Source organism: Hoplias malabaricus, chromosome Y, assembly GCF_029633855.1.
Source record: "Hoplias malabaricus isolate fHopMal1 chromosome Y, fHopMal1.hap1, whole genome shotgun sequence".
In the NCBI taxonomy this organism is placed as follows: Eukaryota; Metazoa; Chordata; class Actinopteri; order Characiformes; family Erythrinidae; genus Hoplias; species Hoplias malabaricus.
Window position 1 is genome coordinate 18,631,451 of NC_089820.1, and position 15,720 is coordinate 18,647,170.

Here is a 15,720-nt window from a genome sequence, read left to right on the forward strand (position 1 = left end):
GGCTGCTAGTTCCTCATAACCTGCTTTATGATTTGCTTAGTGTCTCACTTCCTGCACTGCGATTGGCTGCTACTTTCTAACCTCCTGCTGTATGATTGGCTGTCTGTATGTCACCTCTTGCACTATGATTGGCCGGCAAATGTTTCACATCCTGCACTATGATTGGCTGTCAGTGTCCCACATCCTGCAATATGATTGGCTAACAATACACATACACACATGTAAAGTGAGCAGTTAGTCGCAGCTGTCAGTCACTGGTGTCAGCTGCCAGGGTCTAGCTTATGGAAGATGCCCAAAGCCAGTTAACAGCCACTGATTAGTTGTGGCAGCTGCCAATTAACAACAATATGTGGCACCTGCCAATCCACCAGTTTCTGCTGCCATTAAGCATTTAGCCAGTGGTCAATTGTTAGTGACTCTTGTTGAGTTGCTGCCAGTGGCTAACTATTAGTTGTCTTTGGCGACTACTTCTTGCTGCCAGCTGCTGTTTGGAGAGTTAAAACTAGTACTGTTTCTGATCATACAATACAATCACCCAAAACTCAGTGTCATTTTAAAAGAGAGTTAATGATAGAGCAAATGCTGGCCATTCAGAGAGCGGGTGGGCGTGGCCGGGCTTAAAACGGGTGGGATGAGAAGAAACAGATAAATAATAAAAGAATATTATTGCCACTCACGCAGAGGTGACAGAGCAGGCAGCGAGGAGGCAGAGGGACCACTCGGGCTCGTTTTCCGGCACGTTTCAGCTCTCCTCTCGTTGTTCTAAGTGATGTAAAGCTGAGGTAGTGTCTCTAAGGGGTGGTCAGATGTCTGTGAGCAGGCTCATCTCAGCAGTGTGTTAAAGAGCGGAGAAAACGACGAGAAAACGAGGAGAGCATGAGGAGAAAGCGCGTGTGTGCTTCACTCAGAGCCGCTGGTAGAGGTGTATAGGAGTCGAGGTGATGCCGACCACACTGGCCTTAGCGGTGGGCTCGTCCGGGCTCTGGGCTCGTGCTCTCTGTCCGTCTCTGTGAGGAGGAGGAGGAGGAGGAGGAGGAGGGAGCAGTGCAGAGGACAGTCCTCAAAGGAACCTTACCTCGGGCTTTTTGGGGAAGATGTGTGGCGCTTGGCTCGCCAGCACAAGCTTGATTTACAATGATGGGACCGCGCACTCAGTCAGAACCAGGTAAACACCACGGCGTCCAAACATGTCGGGGTCTTATTTAGCTTATAGACAGCAATTCAGCACACACCTACCACTGCACTTACACCACGGGACTCAAAGTTTCTACACACCTCCTTTAACGGGGGATTGCAGCTACTTTAAGGTGGTACTGAGACACGGGGTCCAGATGCTTTGGGATGAGTTTGAACGGTGTCTATGATCCAGAACTAAACATCCAACATCAGTACCTGACCTCGCTGGTTACTTCTGCAAGAGGAGATCTCCTTATTGTTGCTTTATTTCAGAAGAAACATCAGGCAAGTGAGGGTCTACCTAGGTTTTGGTCGTAGAGTATTACAACTGATATCCGCTTTATCAGCCCTTGTTCATTACAGTATTTTTTGTGTATTCCCCTAAAACTTCACATATTTAATGACCTGGATGTATCACAATTATGTCCTAAATCTGAATTGCATTATAAAAATGGCCCCCTCCATATTGGGGACCCGCTCTATGGAGCAGAATAATAAATAAAAAAAAAAATTCCAATTTTTTTTTTAAATTCTCAATGTGGATATTAATGTTTAGTATAATTTTATAATATCACAAATACAATCAAATTGGAAAAATTAGGAACTTTTATGGCCATGTAACTGCAGCTATGTATCTATAACTGTGTCTATTAATTGTCTTACTGACATCAACCATTAAACAACTGTCAGCTACAGACATTTTTTTACATCCTGCCCTAACCCCCCCCCCCACCCCCCACCCCCATAGAGTATATGTGAAGTATTCTTCTCCTCACGGATCTTTGCCCAAACCACACATCATTAAAAAATATATAAAAGTGTATTTTCTTTTATTATGATAACGTTTACGTTTTTTATTGGTCCACTCAAGAGTCCGCCTGGAAATGTAAGTTGGAGACCCTCCGGTGACTGACTAAACATCTCATTAGGTGTCTGCTCATTAGGAATATTACATCATCATTAGTAGCTTTCCAGGAAAGAACTAAATTGAAATAATTGATTCTGCACAAAATACTTACTCTTCTATTTTTTTTGTTTCTTTCCCTTTTTAAAAGACACTTTGTAACAATTTTATTTTTAAAAATACTTCATGTTTTATTTGATTAAAGCAGTGTTCTATGTTTACAGTGTGAGTGATTAGTTCTCCTGTCTGTGTGCTCAGTATATGGAAACTGGGCTACAAAAAACAGCTCATTTTAAATTTGCATCTTTGTGATGTCACAAAACACATCACAGTTTTGTTAAAAAACACATTCCGTTTTCATGATTTCACTTGTGATTTCAGTGATATACACTGGGCTTTACAGAAAAACAAACTCCACATCAGTGCTCTGTCAGTTTCTGCAAAAATTTAACTGCACTGTTTCTATTAATCGGTTCGGCTTTAAAACAGTGTCATCAACCCACAGTAACAAAAGTCATCTCAGCTGAACAAAGCATAACTTCTAGTATATTCATTAATTCTGTTACACACATGTGCATTAAAATGTGGAGATGTGGGTTATTACTAATATCATTAGATGAAATGCACCTCATGAAATTGGGTTGTAACTCACTCACTCACTCATTCACTCACTCACTCATATACTAACACGTTCACTCACTCACTCATATACTCACACGTTCACTCTATCCCTCACACATATCCCTCATGTGGATGAAAAGGTTTTGTTTTGATAGTTTTGCAGTTGTTGGTGTCTGCCCTCAGAGCAGAACACAATCCACACAGTGCTTTTCACTCTTATTTACGCCTTTGCCATTACAGCCGCCCTACACCCACTCCTCTCTGATTTACAAACTAATAGCAGTGTGCAGAGAGCACACACACACACACACACACACACAAACACACACACACCTGAGGGTACTAAAAGGAGAGCATAGAGGGAATGTTCTAGTTGATATAGGCTGGCTGCTGTGTTGCTAGGTACATCGTGTCACAGAGGAGGTGTAATAACAGCGGGAATTTGGACGCACTTTTTTTTGCCCTTAAGGTTGAGCTTAGAACAAATGACTATAAGTGGTCTCTTTGACATTTTCTCATCTGTTAGACTGTCCTTTAAGTCGTATCTAGAGACGATGGACAGTAAAAAGCAGATGATCTGCTAATTGCAGGTGGTTCAACGGCTTCATATTTGCCTAGAAACCGAGATAGAGGCTGACTTCTGCTTCAACACACTGGCCCTGGCCAGAAGACACGGACGTGTCCTTTCACAATTTAACACTTGGACCAAACATGGAATAGATCTGATCCTGCATCTGAAGGTGTTTGCTTGGTTTATGAATGAATGAATGGCTGTTAGTGTACCAGGCACGGTGGCGCTGCAGGACATGTTGTTCCCACACAGCTTCAGGGTCCTGGGCTGAGATCTCTTTTGGGTCTCCGTCGGTGAGGAGTTTGATCTGTTGTCTCTGTGTGTGCATGGGTTTCCTCCTGGGGCTGTCATTTTCTCACACAGTAGAAAAACACACTTTGGTGGGTGGAGTGACTGTGTGAAACTGCCCACAGGCCTGAGTGTGTGAGTGATGCCTTGTCATGGACCTGTTCGGGGTAGGCTCTGGACCCTACAAGACCCTGATCAGGATGAAACAATTAAAGATGAATGAGTGAAAAATTGAATGAAGGAGTGAAAAAACATCCTCTTAGCTTCACGCTACGAAACATCATTATACTGATATTATACTGTTCCTAGTGTCCAGGACATTTCAAAGTGTATGTACTAAATTTGAAACATGTTTAAACATGGCTACCACATGTGGGGGGACCCACTCTATGGAACATAAACTGCTTCATTCTAGGACTGCAATGCACTGCATGCACCTCTGAGAGAAAACTGTAAATAATATTTAATAATCTGTAAAATTCCAGCTCACTAATGATTCTCTTTTCTTTCTTTCCCAATGTGGCTCAGAGGCGAGTATGACCCCTCCACACCGCTCCTCAAACCCTGCTGACAGGTACAGTCCCATTCCTGCTGCTTTCACATGACCTGTGAGTGCTCACAGTATCACACACAGCCAGTGGGCAGAATTCTAAACAACTGTTTACTTTTTTTTCTAACATTCAGGTTGAATTTTTTAAAATAATTCTTGCTCCTTCATCTGTAACATGATTAAAACCAAAAGGCACTCTGGTTAACGGCATCTGTCCAATGCAATGATAAAAATACATGTGAACAAAAGGGTTCTAAGCATCGAGGAATTGTTGTTAGTCTTTTCTAAAGAACGGTGTTTGTTCTGGAACACTAAGTTTATGCCAAGGACCTTTACAAAAGCAGTCAGTCATTTTCTCAAGTGAATCTTCTACATGTTAAATTTATTGACACCTAGGGGCCTGGATTTGTATTGAATTTTATTAAACATGGCCGCCACCATGCAGGGACTCGCTCTATGGAAATTAAAGTGGCTTATTCAAGGACTGCTAAATAATCAGATTTTTAAAATCTCATTACAACTGCACATAAAAGAACAAAAACAATAAAAATCACTTTCTCAAAACAGTGCTTTTGGAGGTGAATATTGTATTCTCTGCTGTGCTCCTTCAAGGATCCTATGTTTTTCAGAGTGTGGCTGATGTAGCAGCCAGGAGAAGGTTTCGTTTTTTTTTTCTATTTTGGAATACTGCTTCTCATTTGCATATTTTTCCTTAAGCATTTCAATTGGGGGGGTTCTCAACCTTTTCCACAATACAGTGCTTTATGGGGTGAAGAACATTTCACGACCCAACAATTGATTTAATAAGCCTTGCATTAAAGAGGAACTGATGAAATCTACATTGTAGGTCTAGAGCAGCAGAGACTGTTGTGCGAATATCAGTGCACTGATCAGAAACTGACCTGGTTTGGGGCTGCAGTACAGGAAAAAAACAACCTGGAAGGCTGGAATGAACACATGAAAACATCCACTGATAAAACAAGCACAGTTCAGTCAGAATGATTCTGATGTGGCAGGAGACAAACTTTTACAACAAATCAGCCACAATCTACCAACGCAGGAAACGTCTGCTGATGAGTCCGCTCATAAATCCCAGCAGTCAGCTCCCAGGTTCAAACCCCCTGTCATAAACATTATTAGAGCTGACCTCTGCAGTACACACATCAATCTGTTTATGAGGCGCAACTCTGTGTAAATGTGAATTTGAGCGTGCATTATCCAGAGGCTTTCCTTGATGAAATTGTGATGCAGTACAATAACAGAACATGGATCGATGGGAACTCATGTGCAAATACCTTGCCTCATATGTCACTGTCAGTTCCTGCACATGGTTCAGGCTGAGAATACAGAGCCCTGCTCATGCTGCACATACACAGTTTCTTCTCTCCTGCTCCCAGTGGCTCCTGTACTGCGCAAACCAATTACACACAGCTTGCCTGTGCACTCCTCGGTTAAGGATGTGGAAGTCATCCTTAATTCCGATTTAGGCAAATCTATTACAGTGATTTTGTATTAGAACGTCTTATAATATATTATCAGTATCATTCCGAGCCAGAGGCCACCGTTCATTTATTTAATTTCAAGTCAAAACAGCCATTAGGTTCAATTTATTCATTTTTCAGAAGCTGTTTCTGGCAAAATCCACTTGTATTAAAGCTTTCTCTGAGAAGGGAGAAAATCAATGTCCACTGTCCACACGTTTCTGTCCATCTGTCTGTTCTAGAAGCAGTTACTGGGGAAAAGGAAATGTGGAAAATTAATAATTAAATTGGAATTTAAAAACCTGCTGGTGTCCTCAGTGTCTTTAAACTTCTGATTTGATTTATGTTTTGTGTTTTACTGTGTTCTTACTGCACTCCATCTTTCATAAGTTTAATTTCATGTCTTAAAGGAACACTACGTAATATTTTCACCTGACTTTTACAGCTTTAAAACCACTGTGATGCTCCACTGAGCTGTAAAAGAGAGAGTGGAGCCTCTGTTGTTGCTACTTTGGGCTCAGCACTGCAGAAACTGCACTATGTGACTTTTGAAGGAGGGCAGGAAACCATCCATTTCTCTCCCCCTCTCTGCTGATTTCAGTACAGTGCTGTAAAACCCAAATCTTACCTAGTGTTCCTTTAAATTTTAACTTTAATTTTTAATTTTTGATTCTTATGACGCATATTCTCCTAGGCTTTATACATTTGTTGGAAGTTCAAAAACAATCCTAGCACGGCTATACCAAAGATTGATTAACAGCTTAGAAGTTGGTACTACTTCACAGTTAGATATTATTCAGCTAGAGCTGCTGTTCAGTGGGTGTAAATGAGTGAAACTGGCTGCTGGAAATCATTCGAGAAGACGTTCTAAGCTTTATCAACTCATGGAGGTTCTTAATTTGCTAGCATGGGGTATCCTAAGAATTGATTTCCAGCTTAGAAATGCCCTCAGAGGTGTCCTCAGGGTACTGGGAAACTCCAGACTTGAGTACAGACTCTTTGACTGTAAGTGGTCTTTTAATTGTAAGAATCTGTGCAAAAGCCTTTCCAAAGCGCTTAGATCTCAGGAATGTTCTAATGCTTTGATTTTACTTTAAACCTGAATAATTGTATTTATTTAAATCATCTTTGTTTTGTTACATTATCTAAGTATTTTCACATTTGTTAAGCACTTTGAATGACCACAGTGTATGAAAGGAGCTATACAAATAATATTGCTTTGCTTTGTAACGATGGACTGACCACCCCAGAGCCCACACCTCAGCATCATTGAATGTGTTTTGGATTATGCGGATAGTCAGTGTATCTTATATGATAATTCTGTACTAAACCAGGTCAGAACACTGTCATGTTTCAGTTTTTTCAAGCTTTTGCGATGCTCTGATCCCTGTCATAAAAAATGCCTGAATCCACTGACTGAGATCAGAGATGAGTAACTAGAAACTGTTCTGTGTGGGGTTACTTCAGGTCGTCTGTAGAGACCATCCAGAAGAACAGTGTCAGTAGCAGTAACAGTGGAGTTATACTGGACATCTCAGCACTGAAGATGACCGATGTGGACTCAGAGGTTCCTCCGCTACCTCCACGCTATCGTTTCAGAGATCTGCTGCTGGGAGACCAGTCTTTCCAGAATGACGACAGGTAAAGGGCTCTTCTGTTTGTTTATGGCTTTACACCGCTGAATATTACAGTGTGGTCACTATCGCCATGTCTGAGTGGAACAGGGTTTATCTGTGCTTCAGTTTTCAGTTTGCACAGGTTGATTAATATAAATGTGTATGTGTATTTTTGGAAGAGCATTTTATTTGTTCTGCTGTTGTACGCTGTAAAAAAACAAGGACATACAGCATCTCTGAATAGCAGTGCTTTGTGGAGCAGTTCCTAACCCCTGAGTAACAGAGTTACCTTGCAGATAGACAGGTGAGTGGATGAGTGAGAGAGTGAACATGTAAGTTAATGAGTGCATGATCGACTGAGGGAGCCAGTTCGATGAGGTGTTTTACATCTAAAAATATGTGTTAAAAATATCCCAGCAGAATCATCTCCAGTAGTTTTTTTTGCTTTTATTGATTTAGCATTCACTTAGAGACTGGATTATCTGTGAATTTACAGAAAATGCCTTTTTAATGTTATGCCATTATTAATTAATACACCTAAAGCAAAAGCCTTTTTAATGTACTATAAAACTACTGTACTGTCCATTCCATTATTGACTATTAGACTTCCTAAGAAATAAAACATAGCAGGCAAAGTTTCAGTGCAGTAATTACTTCACCTCACTGTTTTACTGCAGAGGTTTCGCAAACAGCCTCCAATATTTGTAAGAAAATAAAAATAGTAGAAGTCCATTAATGCCATGAAAATGAACAGAGTGCTTGTTTACAGAAGAACATCTGACTCTTTTTCTTACAGTGAGTTGTCTTTTACAACTGATCTTAGAATGATATTATTTTACACAGTTATAAAGTTTTGTAGGGGTTCATATCAAATTGTAATGCCTTTTATTGATCTAATTGCTTTAATATTAGCCAGTGCAGTTCTGTCTCGTTTAGTGTTAAATGTCAGTTTTGAAGCGTTCTGTTATAAATCAGTTTTATCCCCAGTTTGCAGTCAGTGGACACAGGGGAAAAAACCTTCTGAAATGAAGATTAATATTTGTTTAAGTACTTTTTTATCATGTCTTTGGACACCAAAATGTAATAAGTTTTCAGCCTGATGACATTTTCTCTGAAGTCTTTACACATACATCACAGAATTAACATTGTTGTTGTTGTTTAGATGCAAAGCCCCTCATTGAACTGAATTGTAACTAACTTTGTACACTTCCTGCAGCTCATACCTCAGGTACAATTTAAGCCACACCCACTTTATAAACCCTGGGTAAACAAAGAGACTGTTGACTTTTTTGTTTGCAGTCAGTGCTTTATCATAGTCACGTAAACAGTGAATGAGGACCGTGTGCCTGGTGCCAGGTGTGTTTGTGTAAGTATCTTATTACTTACTCCTGATACTAGAACTCATAAAGAAGAGTCTGTGGAATGATCATCGCTGCTGTGTGAAATGCAAAGCTGAATCTGTCTGAGAAAAGGCTTGAAAAATTGACTCTTTATAACAATGTATTTACAGCTGTGTATTGTGTGCTCCTATTTCTAAGGTTTTAATGCCCTTGTGCTTAATCGCTCCCATGTGCACTTTCCTCAGTTTGCCATTGTGCAAAGCTGAAATGTGCTCTGAAGGAGCTGTCCTCAGTGCTGGTGCTGAAATGTAGGAGAAAGAGGTTGAAAAAGCAGCAAGACTGAATAGAACAGCGTCTGAATGTACCTACGGCGTCTTGCTAAATGACTCAATCCTTTGTGACAGATTCAAGGCCATGGCATCCTGTCAGAACCGCCGGGGGCGTCCAAGACTTATCCAGTCTTATTTAAAAGCCTGAAAGCTCACGTACCTGTGATTACAGACTTTAAAGAGAAAAGGTAAAATAAGAAAAAAAAAAGAAGAAAAAAGTTTGGATTCAAGTGAGCATTAATATGAAGAAAGTCTGTGCAGCTGAACAGTGCTTTCAGATTTCATTACAATCACAAGTTCATTACCAGGCACAGCACTGTAAGCCATTCAGGTTGGTTCTGAATAAATGAGCGGCACGGTGGCTTTGTGGTTTGCCTCTCAAGCAATGGGTTTCCTCTGGGATCTCTGGTTTCTTCCCACAGTCCATAAACATGAAGGTTAAGTGAGTTAGTTTACCTGTGGCTGGATAACAAGTGAAGGCTATAGTTTCTGTGCCACACTCGAGGGCTAATGTTAGCGTTACGCTAGGTAGAGCGAGTTCAGGTTACCAATGTAAGATTACACATTTATTTGAAGCAAACACAAGCAATAAAATAAGAAATAATCACAGCAGATAAAGTTCCACTGAGGAAACCTCTGCCATTTCTAAGACGGCAAATCGTTTAAGGGATAAAGGATTCGACATGAACAGGTAAAAAGCGTTTCTGAACCAAACTTCTAACGGAGTTAATAAACAGGTGAAGTCTTGTTTATTTTTTATACCTTTCTTTTGCTGGTTGATTACAGTGATGATGTTTACACACTCCCAGGTAAATGTGCACTTCCAAAGCTGGCTGTTATCAGTTTGCTATCCATTTGGTTGCAAATGCCCTATTTAGAACACATTGCTGCTCTCTTTTTTTCTCTGATTAGTTGACCCTCTTTACACACCCTTGCAACACACACTGGTTTACAAGCATTTTTACTGCTCTTCTAGGACAGATCCCACTGTAGTTACAAACCCTAATACAGCCAGCATCTGCTAACTATAACACACTTGTTCTCTTACTATCAGTCCCACTTCTTAACAGCTCTTGTTCATTTCAGTTCGCCACTACACACTGGAACACACTTAAAAAAAAAAACAGGTATCAATTTCTATATTTCTGTTGATATTTATACCTCTTTATCCACCAGCTGACAGCATGGATGTGGCATCTACTCCTTACTTGGCTGCCAGTCTAAATGCAAATTTCTGCTTAAATACAAATGATCTGCCTGGGTAAATTAAAGGTTAATTAAAAAATCACAATAAAAATTGTGGAAGTGGCTCAGGTTCCCCGAAGATTTTACCCTCTGTTTCTCTGTAATTGTTTTGCTTTGTCTTTAGCTGAAACAGTGTCCAGTGCTCACGTCTGCATTATCCACTTATACTAAACACAAAAGGACATATTAAATATGTATACATTAAGTAAATGAGCAGTGCAGTGATTGCACAACATTGCCGTCCTCTCCTGGAGAGACTGCTTTACTCAAATTCCTGGGTGGCTTGTGCTTATGGATATCTCTGGGTATGCGTTGTGAACCACAAGTCACTGATAATTATCAGAGTCTGTGAAGATCCCAGCTCCATCTTCTCTCTGTTTCATGTGACTGCAGGGAGTGGAGAGCAGATGTTCACAGCGAGATTCATTACAGGTTTATTAACCAGGTTTAATGAACTAGCCCTGTTTATGACCCTGAGTTAATGACTTAGGTTTGATAACCAGCAAGTGGCGTAACATTCTCTTCACTCCAGGCAGATGGGCATTGTCTAATGTGGAATCATAAAGCGCAATGTCTGGGTTTGTGTATCACAAACAGTAAGTAATTGATCTTAAAACGACCAGTCTCCAACCTCCCTTTAACACTTTGAAATAAAAACGGGGTGTGGTTAAAACTAATCTATATAAATGACTTTTAATCTGATTGGCTGAAATGGACTTTCCTCACTGGAACACGTATAAAAGGGCAGAGATCATATTTATATATCATATTTCATATTTCATGAGAGTCTTTATTTCATAAAAGGAGAGGAGTCTTGTTCTTTAATTATGTCGCAGTTACACTGTTCCAGGGACCTGGAGGTTGTGGGTTCGATTCCCGCTCCGGGTGACTGTCTGTGAGGAGTTGTGTTCTCCCTGTGTCCGCATGAGTTTCCTCCGGGTGCTCCGGTTTCCTCCCACAGTCCAAAAACACACATTGGTGGGTGGATTGGCGACTCAAAAGTGGCCGTAGGTGTGAGTGAATGTGTGAATGTGTGTTGCCCTGTGAAGGACTGGCGCCCCCTCCAGGGTGTGTTCCCACCTTGCGCCCAATGATTCCAGGCTCTGGACCCACTGCGACCCGTAACTAGATAAGCGCTTGCAGATAATGGATGGATGGATAGATATTAAGGACAGTATTTCTCAGAACTGCATTTATTATCACTGCCTGAGACCTTCCCTGTGGTCAGAAGTGATCACATGACCACACACATAAAAGCATACTGCTGTCAGCGTGTTTCAAATCTAGCCTGCTCTCATCACTCCTGTGGTCCGGAGGGGGTAAATAATGTAGCTTGTCTTGCTTCAACTGAGCAGAGAGGCCTAAAAAGGCAAAGCCAGGTCAGACAGAGGTTAGGACTGCTCTCTGGAGATACAGGCCACTGTAAATCTGTGCTGTGACGGGTCAAAGGAAAGTTTTTCACTCAATTCAAATCCAGTGAGTTCAGTAAACTGCTCTGTGGCAGGGCAAGTGTAATCCCACAGTGGAATGAAAGGCAAAGTGAGTGACTGCTATAGTTGAGGCTTTTTTTTTTCCATAAGCATTAGCAAGAGCATGTGTGTGTGTGTGTGTGTCTGGTGTAATCAGCAGCTCATTGTGTGGTGTGATTATGGCTGTTTAGTATCATTATTGTCTGAGTCTATGAGGAGATGTATTCATGCCGGATCTTGAGTGTCATTAAGGTGGAGAGCACTTGACAATCATCATCCACAGTCGGGTTTCTGACGTCAGACCTATTAATATTTTAATGTTTGTGTGTGTAGGCGTCTTAAAAAAAAGGAATAAAAGAAAAAAACAAAACAACTTGCATATTTAAAAAAAAAAACTGTATGAATTCTGAATAAGCTCCGCTCAGAAACACATTCCTTCATAGAAACAGCTGCACGTTTTACAACAGTGACAAAGACATTATATTAGAATGATCAAACTGCAGATTAGATTACTTTACTTATTACCTGCCAGAAAAAAATGATCTCATTACTCTTTATCTCATTACGTCTACACAAGCCTCTGCAACTTCAAAACACAAGTCTGTACTAACTGGAAAGTCACTTCACCTGCAACCTGACAGTTAAGTCTCTTCACCCGCCACCTATTCATATTTAAAATTAATATAGAGTAATAATAATCTATAAATATTAAAATAATGAATGAGGGTGGCACTGTGGTGCAGCAGGTAGTGTCGCAGTCACACAGCTCCAGGGACCTGGAGGTTGTGGGTTCAATTCCCGCTCTGGGTGACTGTCTGTGAGGAGTTGGTGTGTTCTCCCTGTGTCTGCATGGGTTTCCGCCAGGTGCTCCGGTTTCCTCCCACGGTCCAAAAACACACATTGGTAGATGGATTGGCGACTCAAAATTGTCCGTGTGTGTGTGTGTTGCCCTGTGAAGGGACTGGCACCCCCTCCAGGGTGTATTCCCACCTTGTGCCCAATGATCTCAGGTAGGCTCTGGACCCACCGTGACCCTGAACTGGATAAGGGGTTACAGATAATGAATGAATGAATGAATGAATGAATAACTAAAATAAATAGAAACTTTTTTGACACCAAAACTAATGCCTGACTTACCACATACTGAAACCTGCTCCACAAGGGGGCCAGAATATGCTTCAGGCCTTCAATTCTGTTTATTAATATAAAGCAAACAAAAAAATAGTGAAAAATTATTTGGGTGAAATCAATTCACTTTCCGTTTGCTCAGGTGTGTTAAATTGGGAGGAAGTACAGTTTGGCAGAAACATTTTATGGATTCAACTGTGATCAGAAAAAGGTTCATGACATAATTTCTGGAAAAAAAGACAAAGTGGAGATGAAAAGAACTGAATCTTCCACCTTCATATCAAGGGTGTAAATGTGTGTTTGTAATGCGTTGGTAATCTTATAAAAATTCAAAAACGGGACAAAACAGATTTTTTTTCTGATGGATTTCACCACTTTCAGGCAGTTTTTTAAGACATTACTTGAACTAATTTGGAACAGACATTTGAAATAAGTTAATACCTGCTGCTTTGTTTTGTTCCGAGTGCATCAGCTCTGATTAATGTTGAGGAACACTGTTCTTTGTGCCCGAGTGATTTGGAGACGTTTTCAAGTGCAGAGTCTAGCTGCTCTCTCCACCTCTGCTCAGTTGGTGTGTGGGAGTTCAGAGAGGGAATCTCCACATGCCATTATGCCAAGTGTTCTTTCAGTGTGTGTGTGTGTGTGGTGTGTGTGTGTGTGTGTGTGGTGTGTGTGTTTGTGTGTGTGTGTGTGTGCAGTTTCTTCATTGAAAAGGTGAAGTGGATGAACTGAGGTGGGAGATGTCTGGTTTCGAGGAACGAGCAGTGTCCCTGAGAGAGAGAGTGAGAAAGAGAGAGAGTATGTGTGTGTGTGTGTGTGTGTGTGCGTATTTGGGATTAAGTGGACTGTGAAAAGCCAACCCCCATCCACTCACGCACACACACACACAAAACACACTTGGGATATAAGGCACGAAATGACTATTATTACTACAAAGTACCTTATACACCACATGTAAGTACACAGATATTTAATACATACAGAAGACACGAATGCCCCCACACTCTGACCTTGTATAAATACATGTGTGGTGTGTCTACTGTGATCATCTCCAGGGATCTGCTGCACAGACAAGTGGTTAGAGGTCTTTCCGTCTCCCTCCCTCTCGTTCTGTTTCTGTGAGGTCTGTGTGTATGTCTGTGTGTGTGTGTGTGTCAATGTTTAAGTGCGTGGGAGCTGAAGAGCCACAGAACTGAGGAGTGGAGAGGGAAAATCACTCCTGTCAAAATAACTCTGGGAACACCAGCAGCTTTTCTGTGCTTTCTCGCATCAATTAAATCAGTCCAAAGCACTGGGACATTATTCCAGCCAATCACGTCAGTTTTCTCCTTCTGAGGGTTTGTTCCTGAAGTGAAGCATCGTTTCAGCTGAGAGGACGCGGTGTCGTCTTTACTTTGTCTTGCCTTCAAAAGGAAATGGCTCAATCTTGCCATTGGGTTTGTGTTGAAAGGAATCTTTGCGCACAGAAGCAGGTGCTTGTTGGGATAATGATCCTGTAAGTTTGAAAAGTTGCCAGTGGCTTCATTTTCATTTTCCCATTTTATCAGGTACAGCTATTGTTTGCGTGCACATTGTAGGGATACAGTTAGAGATTGTACCCTGTAATCGATGACTACAAAGTGATCACACCTAAGCTCTTGTTTGTCAGCTTAAGGGACCACCACTGAGCATATTATTCCTGACTTATACGTCTACAATAATTACTGCATCATAGTGGGGTTACCCATGGCATAACATTTAGAGAAATGGGCTTAGCACTGGAAGGTTTCTGATTTGTTCCCCAGAAAATTATCCATATCTGATGTGCCTGAGCAAGGCCCCTAACCGTCAACTCAAATTTCCCAATGGGATTAATAATGAATCACACCTTCTTTTTAATAATAATATCATAAATAATGAGCTTAATCTATATAGAACATAAATAATACAGTAGAAAGTACAGAACGGCTCACATGAGAGCAGTGGTGAGAGTAGACAGACATACCAGCAAGCATCACTGTTCAAAGGGTTGAACAAAGGGTTCAAACATGCTCCCAAACTTGACAACCGCTGTAAATACCAGTAGTATTAGCTGGAGATAATTTCCTTCTGTCAACATTAGCAGCAGTGTTAGTGGCCACTAGCTGGAGAAAATCTCTCTCTGTTGACGTTAGCAGCAGTGTTAGCGGCCACTAGCTGGAGATAATCTCCCTCGGCTGACGTTAGCAGCAGTATTAGTGGCCGCTAACTGGAGACAATCTGCCTCTGTCGCCATTAGCAAAAGTGTTAGCGGCTGCTCACTAGAAATCTCTCTAATCTCCCTCTGTCGACATTAGCAGCAGTATTAGCTGCCACTACATAGAGACAGGCTCCCTCGGACAATGTTAGCAGCAGTTAGCCACCTGTGCTCCCTCAGTCAACTGTCTCTGGCAACAGAAGCACTGAAAGCAGGCAGGCAGCTGCTGTACAACAGTGAAGAAGACTGGCTCTCCTGGCCAACAGGCTCAGCCATTAGCATCTGTGATAGCAGGCAGTTGACATCCAATCTGTGATGAAGAAAAGGCTCAGCAAACTCCAGCACCAGATGAGTGGGGATATAGTCATAGATTATTAGAAAATAAACAAAAATTACTTAACAAGAAAACACGATTAAAACACAGGGAGAAGCATCAGTCAAACCGAGAGATGCAAGAGTATTCTCGTCTGGAACTGTTCTTCTTCTTGAATTATAGTTATTTTTCCTCAGTGCATTTGTTTCAGCTGAACAGTTACTCTGTACAGGTGATCCTTTGTACAACTTCTAAATGTACATTGCAGCTAAGAGTTAGTGTGTACTGGCTAAATGTTCATTAGGCAAACAATAACTTTTTCAGCCACTATGCTCAGTGACGGTCATAGGCCAGAGAATATAAACCCACCAGCAACTGGGCTCTACACTACACTTAACTCCTGTGACCCCAGGTTGTGCACTTAAATGGTAGGTGTTTCTAAAAGTGGCAAAAAGACATTTATTTGCCAACGAT

General features: G+C 41.2%; 1 protein-coding gene across 3 annotated transcripts in view; it reads left to right on the plus strand.

The window, feature by feature from the left end:
• The first annotated feature begins 1,064 nt into the window (after nt 1-1,064).
• LOC136678003 (potassium channel subfamily T member 1-like) overlaps nt 1,065-15,720 on the plus strand; it is a 101,492-nt gene continuing 86,836 nt past the window's right edge. For all 3 annotated transcript variants that reach the window (XM_066655749.1, XM_066655750.1, XM_066655751.1), the window contains exons 1-3: nt 1,065-1,165; nt 4,089-4,134; nt 7,059-7,232. In XM_066655749.1, the coding sequence (XP_066511846.1) occupies nt 1,135-1,165; nt 4,089-4,134; nt 7,059-7,232 (251 nt within the window). In that variant the 5' untranslated portion in view covers nt 1,065-1,134. The remainder of the gene's footprint in view (nt 1,166-4,088; nt 4,135-7,058; nt 7,233-15,720) is intronic.